This window comes from Oreochromis niloticus, linkage group LG9, assembly GCF_001858045.2.
Source record: "Oreochromis niloticus isolate F11D_XX linkage group LG9, O_niloticus_UMD_NMBU, whole genome shotgun sequence".
In the NCBI taxonomy this organism is placed as follows: Eukaryota; Metazoa; Chordata; class Actinopteri; order Cichliformes; family Cichlidae; genus Oreochromis; species Oreochromis niloticus.
The window spans coordinates 13,573,723-13,591,448 of NC_031974.2; the positions used below are offsets into that span (position 1 = coordinate 13,573,723).

Consider the following 17,726-nt stretch of genomic DNA (forward strand, 5'->3'; position numbering starts at 1 on the left):
CAAAAAAGGAAAGAACGACAAAAGTACGCTTCAAATAAAGAGTACAAAGAAAAGAAGAAATCTTCTACAAGCGAGGCATATAAAAACAATCCTGAAGTCAGACAGAAACATCAACAGTATATTAAAAGGCTATATTGTGAGAATGCTGAATTCAGAAAGAAACAACAACAATATATTAAAAGACGTTACTGTGAGAACGATGAATTCAGAAAGAAACAACAGCAATATATTAAAAGACGTTACTGTGAGAACGATGAATTCAGAAAGAAACAACAACAATATATTAAAAGACGCTACTGTACCAATGCTGAATTTAGACAAAAACAAAAAAACTATATCACTAAAAGGTATCAAGAGAGCCCAGAATTCAGAGAGAGACAGAGATCTCAAGTGACTCAGCGGTATGCACGTGACAACGCATTCAGAGTAAGACACAGACAACTGATGAAACAACTAATGAGAGAAAGGTATCAAAGTAATCTTGCATTCAGGATTATGCACAATATGAGATGTGCAATGAAAATAAAAAGGAAATACAGATGGGTGAACAGACAAACCCAAGAGAGTGACAACAGTGTGATCAACGAGGCCATATCTGTGTTCAAATCACAAATCAAAGTTGGACCATCATACCCATGTACTGTCTGTTTCAAGGCTTCATTTCCAAACCAAGTACGACCCTGCACAAGGTCAAATTATGTCAAAAACCCACATGTGGTTGCAACATGTTTGACCGGAAAGTTTGTTCATGTTTGTGATGAAAACTGCAGAAATGAGCAGTGCAATGTGCCTGATGAGAGAAAGAGAGAGTGGATTTGTCACACCTGCCACAATCATCTTAAAAATGGATCCATGCCAGCACTTGCTGTTGCCAATAAACTGGAGCTTGCTGATATTCCACCTGAACTGTCTGATCTCAACATACTGGAGAGACATCTCATAGCCAAGTGCATTCCATTTGCAAAGATCATTCCTCTTCCCAAAGGCAGACAGAGAGCAATTAGAGGAAATGTGGTCTGTGTCCCATCAGAGGTACAGGAAACTGTTGAAGCACTACCTCGATTGAGAATTAATTCTCAGGTGATGAGAGTAAAACTGAAGAGACGCTTGTCTTACAAAGGTCATCAGCTGTTTCAGACTGTAAGCTGGTCTAAACTTGTGCAAGCACTGCATAAACTCAAGCAGATTCATCCACAGTATAAGGATGTGAGCATCAGAGATGATGCTGAGCTGTGTGACCCAACACTTCCTGATGAAGATGAGGAGGATGATGATGATGAAAACATGAATGAGGACGATTACGATGAGGCTGATTTAATGGAAATTGACAGCTGTGAGAAAAATGCACTGAGTGAAGCACAAAATAAAAATGAACAGGATATTGACATGTTACCCTGTGATGGTGAACAACCACGTGAACAGATGAGAGATGATTCAGAGCAAGAAGATGGGCTGACTAATGGTGGTTTTGCACTCGAGTCCTGTTTGCAGCCCCCTGATGTGGCTGAGGAGATATTATGTTTCAGTGAAGGAATCTACTCTGTTGCTCCTGCAGAGAGAAACAATCCAATAAGTTTTTTCAAAACACCTAAACTGGAGGCCATGGCCTTCCCTGTGCAGTTTCCTACAGGCCAAAACACACTTGATGAAAGAAGGCTGATCAAAGTATCCCCCAGTGGGTATTTCAAATCAAGGCTTTTCTGCATTGATGATCGTTTTGCCAGAGACACAAACTATTTGTTCTTTGCACAGTTTGTGACTGAAATACACTTGGCTACTTCCAGCATGACAATCCAGTTAAGGAAGGCAAAGCCTTTGACCAGAGATGGGAGAAAAATAACCTCAGGCATGCTGCAAGATAAACATGAGGTGGAGAAACTGGTGCGAAATAAAGACGCAGTGAGATTCATGCAGCCTCTGAGAGGAACCCCAGCCTATTGGGAGAAAACAACAAGAGATCTTTTTGCCATGATCAGACAGTTGGGAACTCCCACGTTCTTTTGCACATTCTCAGCTGCTGAAATGCGCTGGCCTGAAGTGATTGAGGCAATAACAAGGCAGCAAGGTGAACAAGTCAATTTTGAAGGACTCGACTGGTCAGCAAAGTGTGACATCCTGAGAAGCAATCCTGTCACAACAATGCGCATGTTTGACAAGAGAGTTGAAGCATTATTTAGAGATTTACTCTTATCTCCTGCAGAGCCACTTGGCAAAGTCATTGACTACTTTTACAGAGTCGAGTTTCAGCACAGAGGAAGCCCACACATACACTGCCTCCTGTGGGTAGAAGGTGCTCCTGTGTTTGAGGAGGATGATGATCAAACTGTTGTTGATTTTATAAACAAATACATCACAGCTCAGCTGCCTGATCCACATAAACAACCTGAACTGTACAAGAAAGTAACAGAAGTGCAAAAACACAGTAAGAACCACACAAAGACGTGCTTTAGGAGTTTAAGCTCTGGGTGCCGTTTTGGTTTTCCCAAACCACCCTGCAATGAGACAATGATCACAAGACCCAGTGAGGATGATGAACTGGAGGTAGAAACAGCAAAGAACAAGCTCAGACCACTGAACCAGCTACTGAATGAACCTGAAACTGCTTCCATGAGTTTAGAGCAGCTCTTGGCAAGATGCAAGTTGACGCATGGAGAATATGAGCGATACCTGAATAAAATGAACACAAGGAGTACGATCATACTAAAGCGTGATCCAAAAGACTCTTGGATAAACGGCTATAATCCACATCTGCTTGAAGCTGGAACAGTAATATCGACATAAGCTTTGTTCTAGATGCTTTTGGCGCTGCAAATTATTTAATGAAATATATATCAAAAAGAGGGCGGCTATCTGAGTACCTGAAAACTGTCATTGAGAACTCCCATAAGACAGTGTAAATGAGTGCGATGAAATGAGAGCCGTCATGCAGGCATATTCAAAGAAGCGAGAGATCAGTGCACAGGAGTGTGTTGCTCGTGCATGTGGTCTTCACATGAAGCAATGTTCACGTGCTGTAATATTCATACCAACTGATGATAATCCAGTGAAAATGAGTCGTCCCCTGTCAGTTCTGGACAACACAACACCTGAGTCTTCCAATGTTTGGATGACATCTTTGAATGACAAATACAAAGCCAGACCTGAAACTCCAGAGTATGAGGAGATGTGCATGGCAGACTTTGCTGCTACTTGCAGGATTGTCTATGGCCAACGACAAAAGGTAAGATGTTTTGCCCCTTCTCAATGAGATGGGATTTGTGCAAAGGCGCAAAAACGATAAGCCTGCTATCATCAGATTTCACCGCTGCTCACAAGAAAAACATCCAGAGCAATATTACGGAAGACTGCTTAAACTGTACCTTCCTCATCGTTCAGACCATGAACTGAAAACACCATCTTTGCCAACCTATCAGGCTTTCTATGGTGCTGGCTGTATACAGCTACCAGGTACTGACCGTCTGAGTACGTGCAACACACTGTCAAAGAAACAGAGAAAATATGAGAAAAACAGTGAGGAGATCGAGAGCGCTGTTGAGGAATATGAGCAGAACAGAGGTATGACTGATGAATGGTGTAATCTGGCACCTGAATCAGATCTGTAAGGTTGCCACTTGTTGAACAAGAAAGAGAGCGAGACAATGAAAATGAACAGGAAGATGTGCCCGACTACAGCGTCAGGCTGATGCTTCAACAGAAGTCAGAGCTATCAGGGAACCCCCTGCTATTGATCCCACATTGTTACGTCAGATGTTTCAGAATCTGAATAAGAAGCAAGCCTGCATATTTTATGCAGTTAGAGACTGGTGCATTAAAAGAGTCTGTGCTCTAAATCCAGAGCAGTTTTCTTTTATATTAATGGTGGTGCTGGAACAGGAAAATCACATCTTATCAAATGCATCTACTCAGAAGCATCTAAGATACTGAGCAAAGTGCCCAGATATGCAGACGATGTTGACATATCAAAACCCACTGTCCTGTTAACTGCTTTCACTGGGACTGCAGCATTTAACATTTCTGGAACAACACTGCATTCTCTCTCAAGCTCCCTAGAAGCTTAAAACCTCCCATTCAGGGACTTGGCAATCAGCTGGATGAAGTCAGATCAGAACTTTTGAATGCTGAAATAATCGTCATTGACGAAGTGTCTATGGTGTCAAGACATCTCTTTGCATATGTAATGCAAGACTCAAACAGATCAAAGGGACTCGGAGACCCTTTGGAGGCATGTCAGTCATTGCTGTTGGAGACTTCTATCAGCTACCCCCAGTGCGACAGTCTAAACCTCTCTGTGTGCACGACCCGTCCGAGATCGACCTGTGGCGGAGCATTTTCAGATGATCACTCTGACTGAGATTGTGCGTCAGAAAGATGATGTTGTCTTTGCTGAGATGCTGAACAGAATCCGTGTGAAAGGAAAGTTGGATATGCTTTGTGAAGCAGATATGGCCTGTGCAACATCCTAACTGAACCAGCCCTTTGTCCGACTGATGCGTTGCACATTTTGCAACTAAAAAGAAGTGGATGCGCACAACTCTGCAACACTGGGTCTGCTCCACACTCATATCATTGACATCCATGCAGATGATTATAGAAAGGATCCTAGAACTGGCAGAATGGCACTACAAGACAGACCATTGAAAGGAGGTAAAACGAGTTACCAGACACACTGAAAGTTGCAGAAGGAGCTCGTGTCATGCTCACCAGAAACATTGACATACAAAATGGTTTGGTTAATGGAGCTTTTGGAACTACTTAGAGTAGTTTACTCTGAAAATGACCAACACATCATCAAGCTTGGACTTAAAATGGATAATGAGACATCTGGAAAGAATACCCGCACACAGCAGACACATGGTGTACATTGAGAGAGCAGAGGAGAATCTAAAGCAGAAAGGAGTGGTACAAGACAGTTCCCAGTAAAGTGGCCTTTGCATGTACAATACATAAGGTACAGGTATGACAACCACATCAGCTGTTGTCTCTCTTAAGAGCATTTTTGAGCCCGGCATGGCCTACGTAGCTGTCAGTAGAGTGACGTCTCTCAGTGGACTGTATCTTCTTGATATGGAGGAGAAAAAAATATTCACCAATCCAGAAATCACTGCAGCGCTTGAGAACATGAGACAAGCCAACCTTGATGACATGATGCCTCTTCTACATGTGAGACAAACACTGAGCAGGTCAGAGGTTTTCACCATTGTTCATCATAACACAGAGGGACTGCCAGCTCACATTAATGACATCAAGAGTCACCATGAATTGTGTCTAGCAGATGTTTTGTGCCTAACAGAAACACACCTGCGGGGCTCTTTTGTCGCAGAGAGTCTCCACTTGGAAAATTACAATTTGTTCAAACGCAACAGACACCTGTCCTACACAAACTTTCCCCAGATGGCAAACAGAAGTGGTGGTGGAGTTGCTGTTTATGTGAAAGTGACATTCAAGTGCATGAAAAACAGTACATCCATAATGTAACTGACCTTGAATTTCTGGCTTTAAAGGTTGAAGCACCAGTCAGTGCTCTGATTGCAGTTGTATACAGACCTCCAGACTACACTCTGAGGCCATTCCTGAAAAACCTGGTAAGCCTATTAGACTCATTAGAGATCATGGACTGTCATCCCATCATAGTGTGTGGTGATTTTAATGAGAATGTTTTATCCAGTGCAAACAAACCAATCCTGGAGCTGTTTGAGTCTAGGGGATACGCACAGGTCATCACTGCCCCTACCACAGAGAAGAACACACTGCTTGACCTAATTTTCATTTCTCAGCCAGAGCGATGTCTCCATTCTGGAGTCATGAAGACCTACTATAGTTACCATGACCCTGTATACTGTGTATTGTCCTGTGATGATTCATGATCTAGATCTTTGAGTAAGAAATTTCTATATTTTTGAATCACTTAAGAAAGTAGAGCGATATTTAAAAGTTGACTTAAGAAAAAACGCCCTGCATTGCAGTATAATGCTTGAATTTTTTACATAAAATACATTACATAAATTACATCAAATATAGCAGTTTAAAACGAACAGTGTAGGCATATCCTCTCTGCAGCTAGGCTTCAACATTCTGCCAGGCTGCCCCAGTCTCACTGTGGCTGGGAGGGAGGGAGGGTGGACCAGAGGATTGCCACACGGCAAATAAATGTTCAACAGATTCTTCATTGATTCTGAGAGAACACAGACTAAAGGTTGCTTTTTTTAAAAAAAAAAAAAGAAGAAAGAAATAAAAAGAAAAACCTAATTACAGCAATAATGACAGTTAAGCCAGTTTATGTTTGCCTCTATTTTGAAATACTGTTTAAAAAAAACTTTTTATTGATTTTGGTTTGTTATAATCTTTAAACTTTTTCAAAGTATATGATTATATTTTTAGACAAATTTTTCAATGAAACATACATTTTTATGAGCTTTTATCATGTTTCAGCCAGTGCATTTATCAGGGTGGGTCTGGGTCTGGGTTGATAACTGCACATTTCTGGCCAGAAATGTTTCAGCAGTGTTACATATGTACTACATATGTTACACTTGCTTTTTGTTACCAGCTGATACCCTACATTTGTATAGACATTGGATGGTGTGAGGCTGGGGAGTTGAATGGAGTGAGTAGGTGGGAGTTGAATTGGGGGGGGGGGTACGGTGGGAGGTTGTTAGGTTTCCTTTTTTTTTTTTTTTGTTAAAAGAGACACAGTCCTCCTGTGTCTTCTCCAAGCTTCGCATGTAAAATCCAACAGTGTGAAGTACATAGCAGCCAGAAACTGTAATGCCACAGATCAGAGAGGCTTCATCATCACCATCTTCGCCGTACGATCAAAGCGTGAGACTTCTGGAGCACAGGAGAGATTCTGTGATAAGTCCTCCTTCTAGCTTGTCCCACAAGCAGTCGGTGAGATTTACTCACAACAAAAAGGGTTAATGACATTATTTTCATGAAAACATGTATTAATTCTTTGTAAAGTGTTTAAATTGTGTTTTCACTTGACCTTAGGAGTGTTAGAGTGTATTTTAATGTCTGTACTCAGGTGTTTCCCTCTGTGATCCATCCCCTTCAGAGCTGAGACACTCAGGACTGAACAGACTGCACAGTTTCTGTGACTGAGCCTCCAAAACATCTTCTTTGAAACCACACATGATAGACGGGCTTTATATTTGCAGCAGCACTACTAAAGGTATTCAGTTTATTACAGGATGTGTTTGTTTCTTAGGACCAGCTGTAAGTGCACACTACCTAACATATAGACCTTTCTGTTCATTACAAACCAGCTACTCTGGACCATATGGCCAGTTGGCAGGAATGTTGCTGCAGGAAAACATCCCTGCAGATCACCATCATTGTCAGACTGACTTTGCCTCCTCTGTGCAGTGTCAAGATCCTCCCTAAATGAGTATGTAAGTTAACGTTTTCATTATTTTATTCCCTTTGACAAGACAAGTATCACTGATATTTACATTTACAACTACATATGTTCCTGTTTTCTGCTTTTCTTTTAAAGTCCTCAGCTATCCTGCTTCTGTGCTGCTTGCCACACATCAAACATTGGCCGGATGACAGGGAGGATCCACTCTAATGTCACTGGACATGATGAGGATCATATGGGACTTTATGGTTTCACAAAGATGTTGTGCTCTTTGATTATAGGTCTTGCATAATGACTTCCTCTCTGATCAACAGGCTAAAGGATCATTTTCATTGTTAGGGCTCTGTAAAATGAATGCTTATTCAATATTTCATTACAGAGCCAACCTTTATTTATTTACTTATTTATATTTCGTTTTAATTATCAGGGAAATGTTGAATTAACTGTGGGGATTTTTTTTTAAGTGGGCACTTGGGATGTCATATGACCAGAAACGTCAGCGATGTGGTAGCTTAAATTCGACAGTATGTAAAAAATCTGCTAAGAACAAAACAAAAACAAACAAACAAAATCCAATACAAAACAAAGCCAAACAGAACTCTAATTCATTCCATGTAATCCATTTTCAAACATTTTAAACTGCTGAACAGCAACACTGTGTTAACAGTGTTTGTTAACAGAATGAATGATTATGACAAATTTTTACCAAAGTTTCAGGTCACATGGCACACCTAGTGTATAGTGTGGGGTATCAGCTGGTAAGTAAAGGTTTTTTCATATTTGTGTCCTTAGAGTTCAAATTTAACCTGAGCCCAGGTTAAAGCACTGTGTAAAAAATATTTAGTGCCATGGCTGAACAATGTTGTAAACTAATGGTACTTATTTAGCAATGTTCACAAAAGGACTAATGTGTTTATGTGATTATAGACGTGTTAAACTGTGTCACCACCTTAGGCTTTCATTTGAGTTTAGTTAAAAAATCTCAGTTTCTACAGTTCTCTTTTACCACTGTTTTATTTGGACACTGTTTACAACAAAACATAAAAAGAATGAGTAATAAAAACATGTGCAGATAGATTAGTAAATTAGGTAGATTGATATAAACAGCTGTTCAGCCATGTTCTATGTAAACAAAGTTTAAAGGCTCAGGATTGAGGTTTTTAAAGTAGAATTTTCATGCATTTCATATGTTGCTTATTTAATTTATTTTTATTTATATTTATAAAGTGTTTGAAAAAAAGAATTGTATTTGTTTATATGTTAATTCATAATTGAGTCTCTGTCAGAAGCCAATGTTCAACAAAAATGAAGATCAGATTATTAGCACCAAAAAACATTGCAAACATCTAAGCAGTTATTTATATAAGAAAAAAAAAAAAAAAAAAAAAAAAAAAATCACACTTACCTGTGAAGCACCAGTTCCTCTCAGATCTGAACACACATGTGTAAATTACATGCTCTCAAGCCTTAGACAGGTCTACTCAGTGTTTCAAATTATGTTGTGATCAAATTGAATGCATTTAATATTTGCCTGTTAGTACTCCTTGTACTAAAAGCAATGCAGGCCAAAAAATCATCAAAAATGTCTCTTTATTCCATTAATGTAATGCTCCTCTTCCATTTACATTGCCAAGTTAGACTTTCTATCTGTATAACTATCATAACAGTTACACCACTTAACATTTACAAACAATACCTCTTCACAAAGAAACGTCTAACACTAGGTAAACTTTATTTGCACATAAGATTTTAAAAATATTTTTGATTTCAGATTTTTGGTTTTCTCTTTTTAAAATTATTTTTATACTATATTTCTGTCCTTTTTGGAAAGAAGCTGCCAAATTTATCCTAAGATTATGTTATTGTTTATGACATTGTGATTCTGTACAAAATAAATTTGTCTGTTATACTATGGAAAATAATATACACAATATGTTTGAAACACATTATGCTGTAACCAAAGTTTTTCTATTGTCTGACAGTTATAATAGCCAAAATTAAAAGAAATGAAAACTTGAAACATATCACTGTGGAATGATTGTATACACCATACAACGCCTACTGGTGTTGGCCAGAGGGGCCGATGGTGCGATGTGGCAGCCTTGCTTCTGTCAGTCTGCCCCAAAGCAGCTGTGGCTACAACTGTAGCTGCCTCCACCAGTGTGTGAATGTGAGAGTGAATGAATAGTGGAATTGTAAAGCGCTTTGGGTTCCTTGAAAAGACCTATATAAATCCAATCCATTATTATTATTATTACTACATTATACAAGTTTCTCTTTTTGAATGGAATTATTGAAATAAATTAACTTTTTGATGGTATTCTAATTATATGAGCATCACCTGTAATTTATGCCCTTGGCTTTATAAACAGTTTTTCTAAAGGTGCACTTACAGAACTTTGACAGGATTTGGATTGTGTGAGATGATCATTCCTTCACTCTACCTTCTCACTCTCATACTTTAAAAGTAAGGAAAATACATTTAGAGATTAAACTTTTATTATTTCAATATCTTTTAGAGTTTTTCCTCTGGTGAATTTGGCTTCAGCAAACAGATCATTTAAATCTGGACATTTTTGGTCAGTAGATGACTTTCAAATAATTTTATTTTATTCTATTGTGATTACATGATTAGATGATAGATGATCGCATATGTGTGTCTGTCACTAGTCTAAATATTAATTCAAGGATATTAAACAAAGACTTGTAAAATGAAATTCCCCAAAACGGTTACAGGAGCTGCTATGGAAATGTGAAACAAATGGATTTACACAAACAGGCTGTCTTTCTGAGGTTTTAATTCAACTTTGCAAAATTAAATTAAGGAAACAAATTATTAGAAACAAGCGATCTACCTACCATATTCACATAAAACAATCAGAACAATTAATATAAAAGAACACTTGTATATTCACAAAGAACTGTAGAAAGCTAAAACATGATACTAATCCATTCAGCTAACACAGCTTAACAGTCACTTGGATGAATGGAATTTGAAAGCATCAGATGTATGCTGAGAAGTGTGCCCCATCCAGGTCAGTCAACAGTTGGATGAGTGAGGCAACTTCTGGGGCCACCCACCACTTTGGTGTAAATGCATCTGAGCCGCTGATCTAATTCAGTATGTCACAGTCAGTGTTTTATAGAAGTTCAGTGCTGCGGTAGTATTACTGTCTACAGTTTGCTATCTGATGGGAGGAATTGCCTAAATTTATAATATTTTAAAGCCTTGCATCCCAAATAAAAAGAAAAAAACCACCTGATCGTGGCCTGGCTTCATTTAGAATTTAGAGCATTGAGAGCCAAATCCTAACTATGTACAAGTTAAAATAGATAGTTAGATATCTAACTATCTATCTATCTACAAAAAAACAAAAAACAAACAAACAAACACACACATCCATATGGCTTTGCACTGCATGATCCCTACAGTGAGGGTTGGTAAATTACTTGAGTGCAGTGTTTGTTATGCAGTGTTTTGATACTCTTAGATGCTGACCATGAAGTTCAGGTTCTTGTCTTCTACTTATGTTTCTGTGTACAGCTTGGGCCATCAGCTCATCATACTGTCAGTTGTTTGGTTGAAGGTTTTTCCTGACACCCCGGAACTCTGCGATCCTGGTTCTGTGAAGTGTGGAAAACAGAAAAAAGATACTATGAAGATTAACCAAATAACACTAAACTCTCACTCTCTCAATTATTCTGTTCATTACAAACCAATATATGGTTTGTAATGAATTGAGATATACACACACACACACACACACACACACACACTTGTGTGTGCGTGTATATATATATATATATATATAACACCCAGCACGCCCCTACGGGCGGTTTATCCTTCGAGCTCGGGTCCTCTACCAGAGGCCTGGGAGCTTGAGGGTCCTGCGCAGTATCTTAGCTGTTCCCAGGACTGCGCTCTTCTGGACAGAGATCTCCGATGTTGTTCCCGGGATCTGCTGGAGCCACTCGCCTAGCTTGGGAGTCACCGCACCTAGTGCTCCGATTACCACGGGGACCACAGTTACCTTCACCCTCCACATCCTCTCGAGCTCTTCTCTGAGCCCTTGGTATTTCTCCAGCTTCTCGTGTTCCTTCTTCCTGATATTGCTGTCATTCGGAACCGCTACATCGATCACTACAGCCGTCTTCTTCTGTTTGTCTACCACCACTATGTCCGGTTGGTTAGCCACCACCATTTTGTCAGTCTGTATCTGGAAGTCCCACAGGATCTTAGCTCGGTCATTCTCCATCACCCTTGGGGGCGTCTCCCATTTTGACCTTGGGACTTCCAGGTTATACTCGGCACAGATGTTCCTGTACACTATGCCGGCCACTTGGTTATGGCGTTCCATGTATGCCTTGCCTGCTAGCATCTTGCACCCTGCTGTTATGTGCTGGATTGTCTCTGGGGCATCTTTACACAGCCTGCACCTGGGGTCTTGCCTGGTGTGATAGACCCCAGCCTCTATGGATCTTGTACTCAGAGCTTGTTCTTGTGCTGCCATGATTAGTGCCTCTGTGCTGTCTTTCAGTCCAGCTTTGTCCAGCCACTGGTAGGATTTCTGGATATCAGCCACCTCCTCTATCTGCCGGTGGTACATACCGTGCAGGGGCCTGTCCTTCCATGATGGTTCCTCGCCTTCCTCCTCTTTCTTGGGTTTCTGCTGCCTGAGGTATTCACTGAGCACACTGTCAGTTGGGGCCATCTTCGTGATGTATTCGTGGATGTTTCTTGTCTCATCCTGGACTGTATGTATGTATGTATGTATATATATTTATATACATATATATACATATATATATATATATATACACATATATACATATATACATATATATACATATATACATATATATATATATATATATATATATATATATACATACATACATACATACATACATACATACATACATACATACATACATACACACACACACACACACAGTGTAACTACTGACATTATGTTTCTCTGTGACAAATCCCTGTCAAATTTGTAAGGTGAATTAAGGTTAGGCACAAAACATCTGCTAGATACAGGTCATGGTGACTCTTGATGACATTAATATGAGCTGGCAGTGCCTCTGTAATATGGTTAACAATGATGACAGTTTTTAACCAGCTGACTGTTTGTCTTATGAGTAGACACCCCTCTACACACTAAGTATCTCGAGATAAACGGCTTTTGTCTCGAGCGCATCACGCACTTTGATGGGCGCGAGCAGATTCCTTCTAGAACATCAGACCGTTGGCTGTTATTTGACGTCTAAAACATAACTGCAAAAGGTAGGTGAGTTTTATTCATTTAAACGCACAGTTAATCTCTTAAATCAAAATATGTAGTCCCGAATCAATAACACAACTCCATAATTGATGTTATTGTATAAAAAAAAAAAAAACAACAACAACAAAAATACCCAGCATGAACAATTAATAACTACGTAAAACCTCCGGTTATAAAAACCGAAATCTGCCGTTAGCAGGCACTCCTTTAGCTAAGCTGTCAGTTAAACATTATCAAAGGTGACAAAGAAATCACCATAAACATTTTTTTTTAATTTCTGTGAAATAAACCAATTTTACTGGTTTGTTAAAAGATTAGCCGTTTTTTTCTTTTTCATTTTTTTTCAGTTATCGTGACATATGCAAGACAAGAACATAAAACAGTGATGTGGCCTACAGAAGGCTATATGCCTTTTAACAGATATTCTCAGCATATAAATAACACAATGCGACATACTTCTTGTAAAGGCTCCGTGTAACTCTGCTTACGTTAACTAAGTCATGAACACCTGTGCGACTTGAATTTCTCATGTTAGCAGCACCGTAGCAGGTACACTGACCGCTAGCCACACAGCTTATACTCTTAAATTCATGTGCTCTTTGTACACTCTTGGCTAATTAACTGTGAAGTTTACATTGCAAGTTATTAACACCGAGAGTATTGAAAAACGTATAAGTCTTACCTGCATGTTCGGGTTTAATTTTTTCCTCTGTTGCCTCGTTTCACGTTATGAGCTCCCCCTTGTCTCCGCGGGATCCGAAACTGCAGCACTTATTCTGTTCCTGGCATGTATGAATCCAGAGTTAACGATATGTGGCGCCTCCTACTGCACGGAGTGTGTGATATCACGAAAGACGTCTTAAGAGCTTAAATGAATGTGATTGGACTTCTTTAACTTATCAAAACCTCCCCTTTTTTCAAGTTTTTAACACTAACATGCGTAAGATGACCGAGGGCCTACACAAACATGAAGATTATATGAAACATCAATATATAAAAAAAAACATCAATATTTAAAACATCAATATGACAAACACAAAAACACGTTTTTGTATTTGTCATATTTGATTAAATGGAAATTATGGTGTCTCATAAAACTGTGTGTGTCTGTGTGTGTGTGTTTTTGTAATTTCAGAATGGCTTCATCAAAGCATCATCATCATCAAAGTACCGGTGAGCCGTACACGAGGCTGCCACCCCTAACAGTCAAAGTGATTGGTCTGAAAGAAAGCCCAAAAGTCACTGGCTGGCATTTCAGTAATGGAACTGCAAGTCCCAAAGCCGTCCATAATAATTCGACTGCGGCAGTATGTGACGGGACAAATGTATTCAAATTTGTTATATTTGAAAGTTTGGCCTCTCAAATGAAAGAGGGTAAAACTTATACAGTTAGAAATTTTAGAATAACAACATTTGGAACCACAAGAACAATGCTTTCTAGCAAGGATACGGCAGTATATGTAAGTGCGCCCATCCAGGTCTCTCAGCAGCTGGAGGACGAGGCAAGGCTGCTTCTGGGACCACCCACCACCTTGATCCCACTGTCCAACGTCAGCCAATCACATATGATGTATGTGACAGTGAAGGGATGGGTAACAGCTGTAAGTTTTCCCACATTAATTTGCTACTAACACATTAAGATTTAGCTTAAGGTTTCATTTTTACCGTTCCAAGTTAAAGCTAAAGCACCAAACAATATGTTAATTTTAGTGCACTTGCAAAACAAAAATCAAATAGGCCTAAATGAAAATCAGAGAATGACAAAACAAAGAGGATGGTTCTTTTGAGTTTTACAGCATGTAGAGCCAAATCGGAACTATGTAGAAGTTAAAATAGGATATGGTTACCTTCTGCAATACACAGATTTATGTCGATTTTTAAAATAAGTGTCCTTCTCTGTCACATTTAGATGGAACCCTTGAAAAAAATTAAAAAGGAGCAGAATTTAGCAGTCCCTTTGCAGATCATCAATATCAAAGAGGTAAGGAATATATATACAGATAGAGAGAGAGAGGGGGGATAGAGAGAGAGGGGAGAGAGAGAGGGGATAGAGAGAGAGGGGAGAGAGAGAGGGGGATAGAGAGAGAGGGGATAGAGAGAGGGGGATAGAGAGAGAGGGGGGAGAGAGAGAGGGGATAGAGAGAGAGAGGGATAGAGAGAGGGGGGATAGAGAGAGAGAGAGGGAGGGATAGAGAGAGAGGGAGAGAGAGAGAGAGGGAGGGATAGAGAGAGAGAGAGGGATAGAGAGCGAGAGGGGGGCTAGAGAGAGGGATAGAGAGAGAGAGGGGGATAGAGAGGGATAGAGAGAGAGAGAGATAGAGAGAGAGCGAGAGAGAGGGGATAGAGAAAAAGAGGGGAGAGAGAGGGGGGATAGAGAGAGAGGGGGGGATAGCGAGAGAGAGAGGGGGGCTAGAGAGAGAGAGAGGGAGGATAGAGAGAGAGAGAGAGAGAGCTTACAGAATGTTTTAATTTTACAGGATGAGTCAGAGGTGAAGCTGGCACTCTGGGGAGAGGCTTTGCTCACCCCAGTCTGTATTGGATCTCCGGTAGAGATCAGTCACTTAAGAGGCAACGACTCACAGTCATATGGCTTTGCTCTGCACACATCACCATTTACTGTGATTAAGGTTGGTAAATTACTTTATGCAGTTTCTTGATGCTCTTAGTACTGGTCTTAAACTGGCCATGAAGTTCTTTTTCTTTTCTTCATCTTTTATTATCTACAGCCTGGAAGTGGGATCTATGAGATCAAGCCAATAGGTTACAGAACCATTGGACAAGACCAAGAGGTCCTAGACTCGGATGACATTCCACACATCATGTCATCTGACGTGTGGATAAAAGTCTTCCCAGACAACCCAGAAATACTACCTTCAGTGATCCAGCTGAATTATGAAAAGGGCATCGTAATAGATATTCTGATGCCTGAGGAGTAATGATCTTTATTATTTTCCCAGTATTTTTAGTAAATTATCTAATGTATTTCTTTTTTTAATCTGTTGTTTATCTGTAAGTAATTAGTTAAAGATAAAAATGAAATAAGTTGGAAAAAAAATCAGTTAATTAGTTCATTGTTTTGTGGTGGTTTGTTATTCCTGAATGTTTTAATGAATGCTTTGCAAACTTTAAGGGTCTTATTTAATTTAATAACATAATGTATTTACATATACTTTAAAGGATTTGAGGCAGCAGCACTAAATTAGTAAATTCCAACTGAAGAAAATGGAGTAGAACAACAAGGAGAAAGATGAGGAGCAAAAGAACAGTTTTTACTGTGATTGCATTCCTGTTTTGAGCAAAGGTCCTTGTTTTTACTGTTATTAGCAGCATCTTGAGGCTGTATTTGTTTCCAAGTCTTGACTCTTCAGAGTTTTAGTGTTTCGGTGAATTTGCTCTAACAAATGTAACAGTTGCAGGGTTATAATATCTAACAACTGCTCCACTATATAATGTACTAGAATGAATAGAAACACACACGCACTCATTAGGGTAGATTGTGTCAACTAATAACTTTCCAAAGATTTAGGTACACTCTTTTCTGACAGAGAAGATGGTCTCTTAAAGAACTTATGCTAGACTTTATTTCCACTTTCAGGTGGATTACTGACTTCCTGTTTGAGAGGAAGGAATAAAAGCAGACTACATTGTGCCATGATCGCTACTAAGAAGATACTGATGACCCAACACATAGACTGTTTGTCACACTGTTCTCTGGCAAGAGGCTGCTGTCCATCACTTCAGCCTTATTTTACAGACTTCCTGCCTGACAAGAAGTCACTGATCTACAAACCCAGCACATTAGAGTAGACATGACGATGTTCCGGTTTTTCGTTTAAGAATATAAGATTCTTGAATTTAGACACTTAAAATGAATAATTCCACTCTTCTAGTGATAAAAAGAATATCAACTTTCAATATAAATTCAGATGTTTTCTGACTCTAAATTTTCTTTTATCATTTCTTAGGTTTTTCTAATTTACATTTAAAACATTTTCATCTATTTTTCCGACTTCTTCTGTGTGATTGTCAGCTTTTAGCAGTTAACCACTTTTGTTTTCAGTTTAAAAATTCATTTTTTTTATATCTCATTCAACATTTTTAACTTAAATTCAGTAATTATTTCATTTCAGTGCATACATTCAGATTCAAGCATTCACACTGCAGTTTCTTCAGAAAATGCACTTTCTAGTTCTATTGTGCAGTTATTTGTTACCCTGAAATGCTTTATGCTTAACAACAGCTCACTATTTTGACTTATTTTTGAACTCTTGTGATCAGTATGACTAGATTGTGTGAGTTTCCATACTAAAAGAGCTGTAGTGATAAAATAATTGGCATCAGAGACACTGATTTTTGGCATGGTATACTGCAGAAGTTTTTTTTTGGTTTTTTTTGCATAATTTACCTTTTAATTAAACTGCATTCTCTGTATTGTAACAAAACTAACATTGTTTATATGTCAGAAAATTAGCAAACATGAATAAATGGTGAAAACAATATAATTATAACATATATTTTTATTTTACTTATTTTAGGTCTGTGAAGCCAAACTTGATGCTGGGGATATATTTTTGTCAGTGGAGTCAAATGGTAAGTTACAATTTGTGCATTTTGTCATACTGGAAACACCTCAGATTATATTGTAACTTAATAGCTCTGTAGAACAAATGATATAAAGATTGTAGTGTCAGGGTACTTCTTAAGAAGTAATATGGCACTATTGATGATCACATGCAGGTGGCATAAACTAAATATTCAGACGTGTTACCAACAAATGATTCATTAACAAAAGCAATGGAGCAGACTGTTTAGGTTCTTGTGGTTGTAATAACATCCATAACTGCAAGTTTGTCATTAATGTATTTTCACAGGTCTAGATGATCACATCTGTCTTTGTCATTTAAATGAGGTGGACTTGCAAACTTTGCGCTCTTTTGGGTAAATTGCTGTCCACTACATATACACAGAATATGCACAGTATTTCAGATCTAAAAAGGGAGTATGTAATGGACTTGCTGGCTTTAATGTAAAAAGCCTGTTGTGTAACTTTAATGAGGCAGTTGGACTAAAACAGT

The 17,726-nt window shown here is 38.9% G+C and overlaps 2 protein-coding genes and 2 long non-coding RNA genes across 6 annotated transcripts in view; 3 read left to right on the forward strand and 1 right to left on the reverse strand.

The window, feature by feature from the left end:
• The window catches only part of LOC100708403 (cadherin-7), a 162,950-nt gene that overhangs the window by 77,112 nt on the left and 68,112 nt on the right, over positions 1-17,726 (forward strand). The window lies entirely within an intron of this gene.
• On the forward strand, positions 6,705-9,380 carry LOC109203549 (uncharacterized). Its single transcript, XR_002063290.2, has 3 exons — positions 6,705-7,171; positions 7,288-7,391; positions 7,496-9,380. It is a non-coding gene; the product is annotated as an uncharacterized LOC109203549 (long non-coding RNA).
• LOC109203550 (uncharacterized) lies at positions 9,932-13,802 on the reverse strand. Its single transcript, XR_002063292.2, has 3 exons — positions 13,687-13,802; positions 13,334-13,517; positions 9,932-10,984 (listed from the first exon to the last, which is right to left on the reverse strand). It is a non-coding gene; the product is annotated as an uncharacterized LOC109203550 (long non-coding RNA).
• Positions 12,321-15,780, forward strand: LOC102081525 (uncharacterized). 2 transcript variants are annotated; one of them, XM_019363040.2, is made up of 5 exons: positions 12,321-12,653; positions 13,787-14,252; positions 14,561-14,632; positions 15,129-15,278; positions 15,378-15,780. In XM_019363040.2, exons 2-5 carry the CDS (start codon positions 13,788-13,790, stop codon positions 15,585-15,587), a joined length of 897 nt encoding a protein of 298 aa, XP_019218585.1. In that variant the 5' UTR covers positions 12,321-12,653; position 13,787; the 3' UTR covers positions 15,588-15,780. The 2 variants fall into 2 exon arrangements, with proteins under 2 accessions (XP_019218585.1, XP_005465657.3); XM_005465600.4 differs by lacking the exon at positions 12,321-12,653 and having other exon boundaries at positions 13,717-14,252.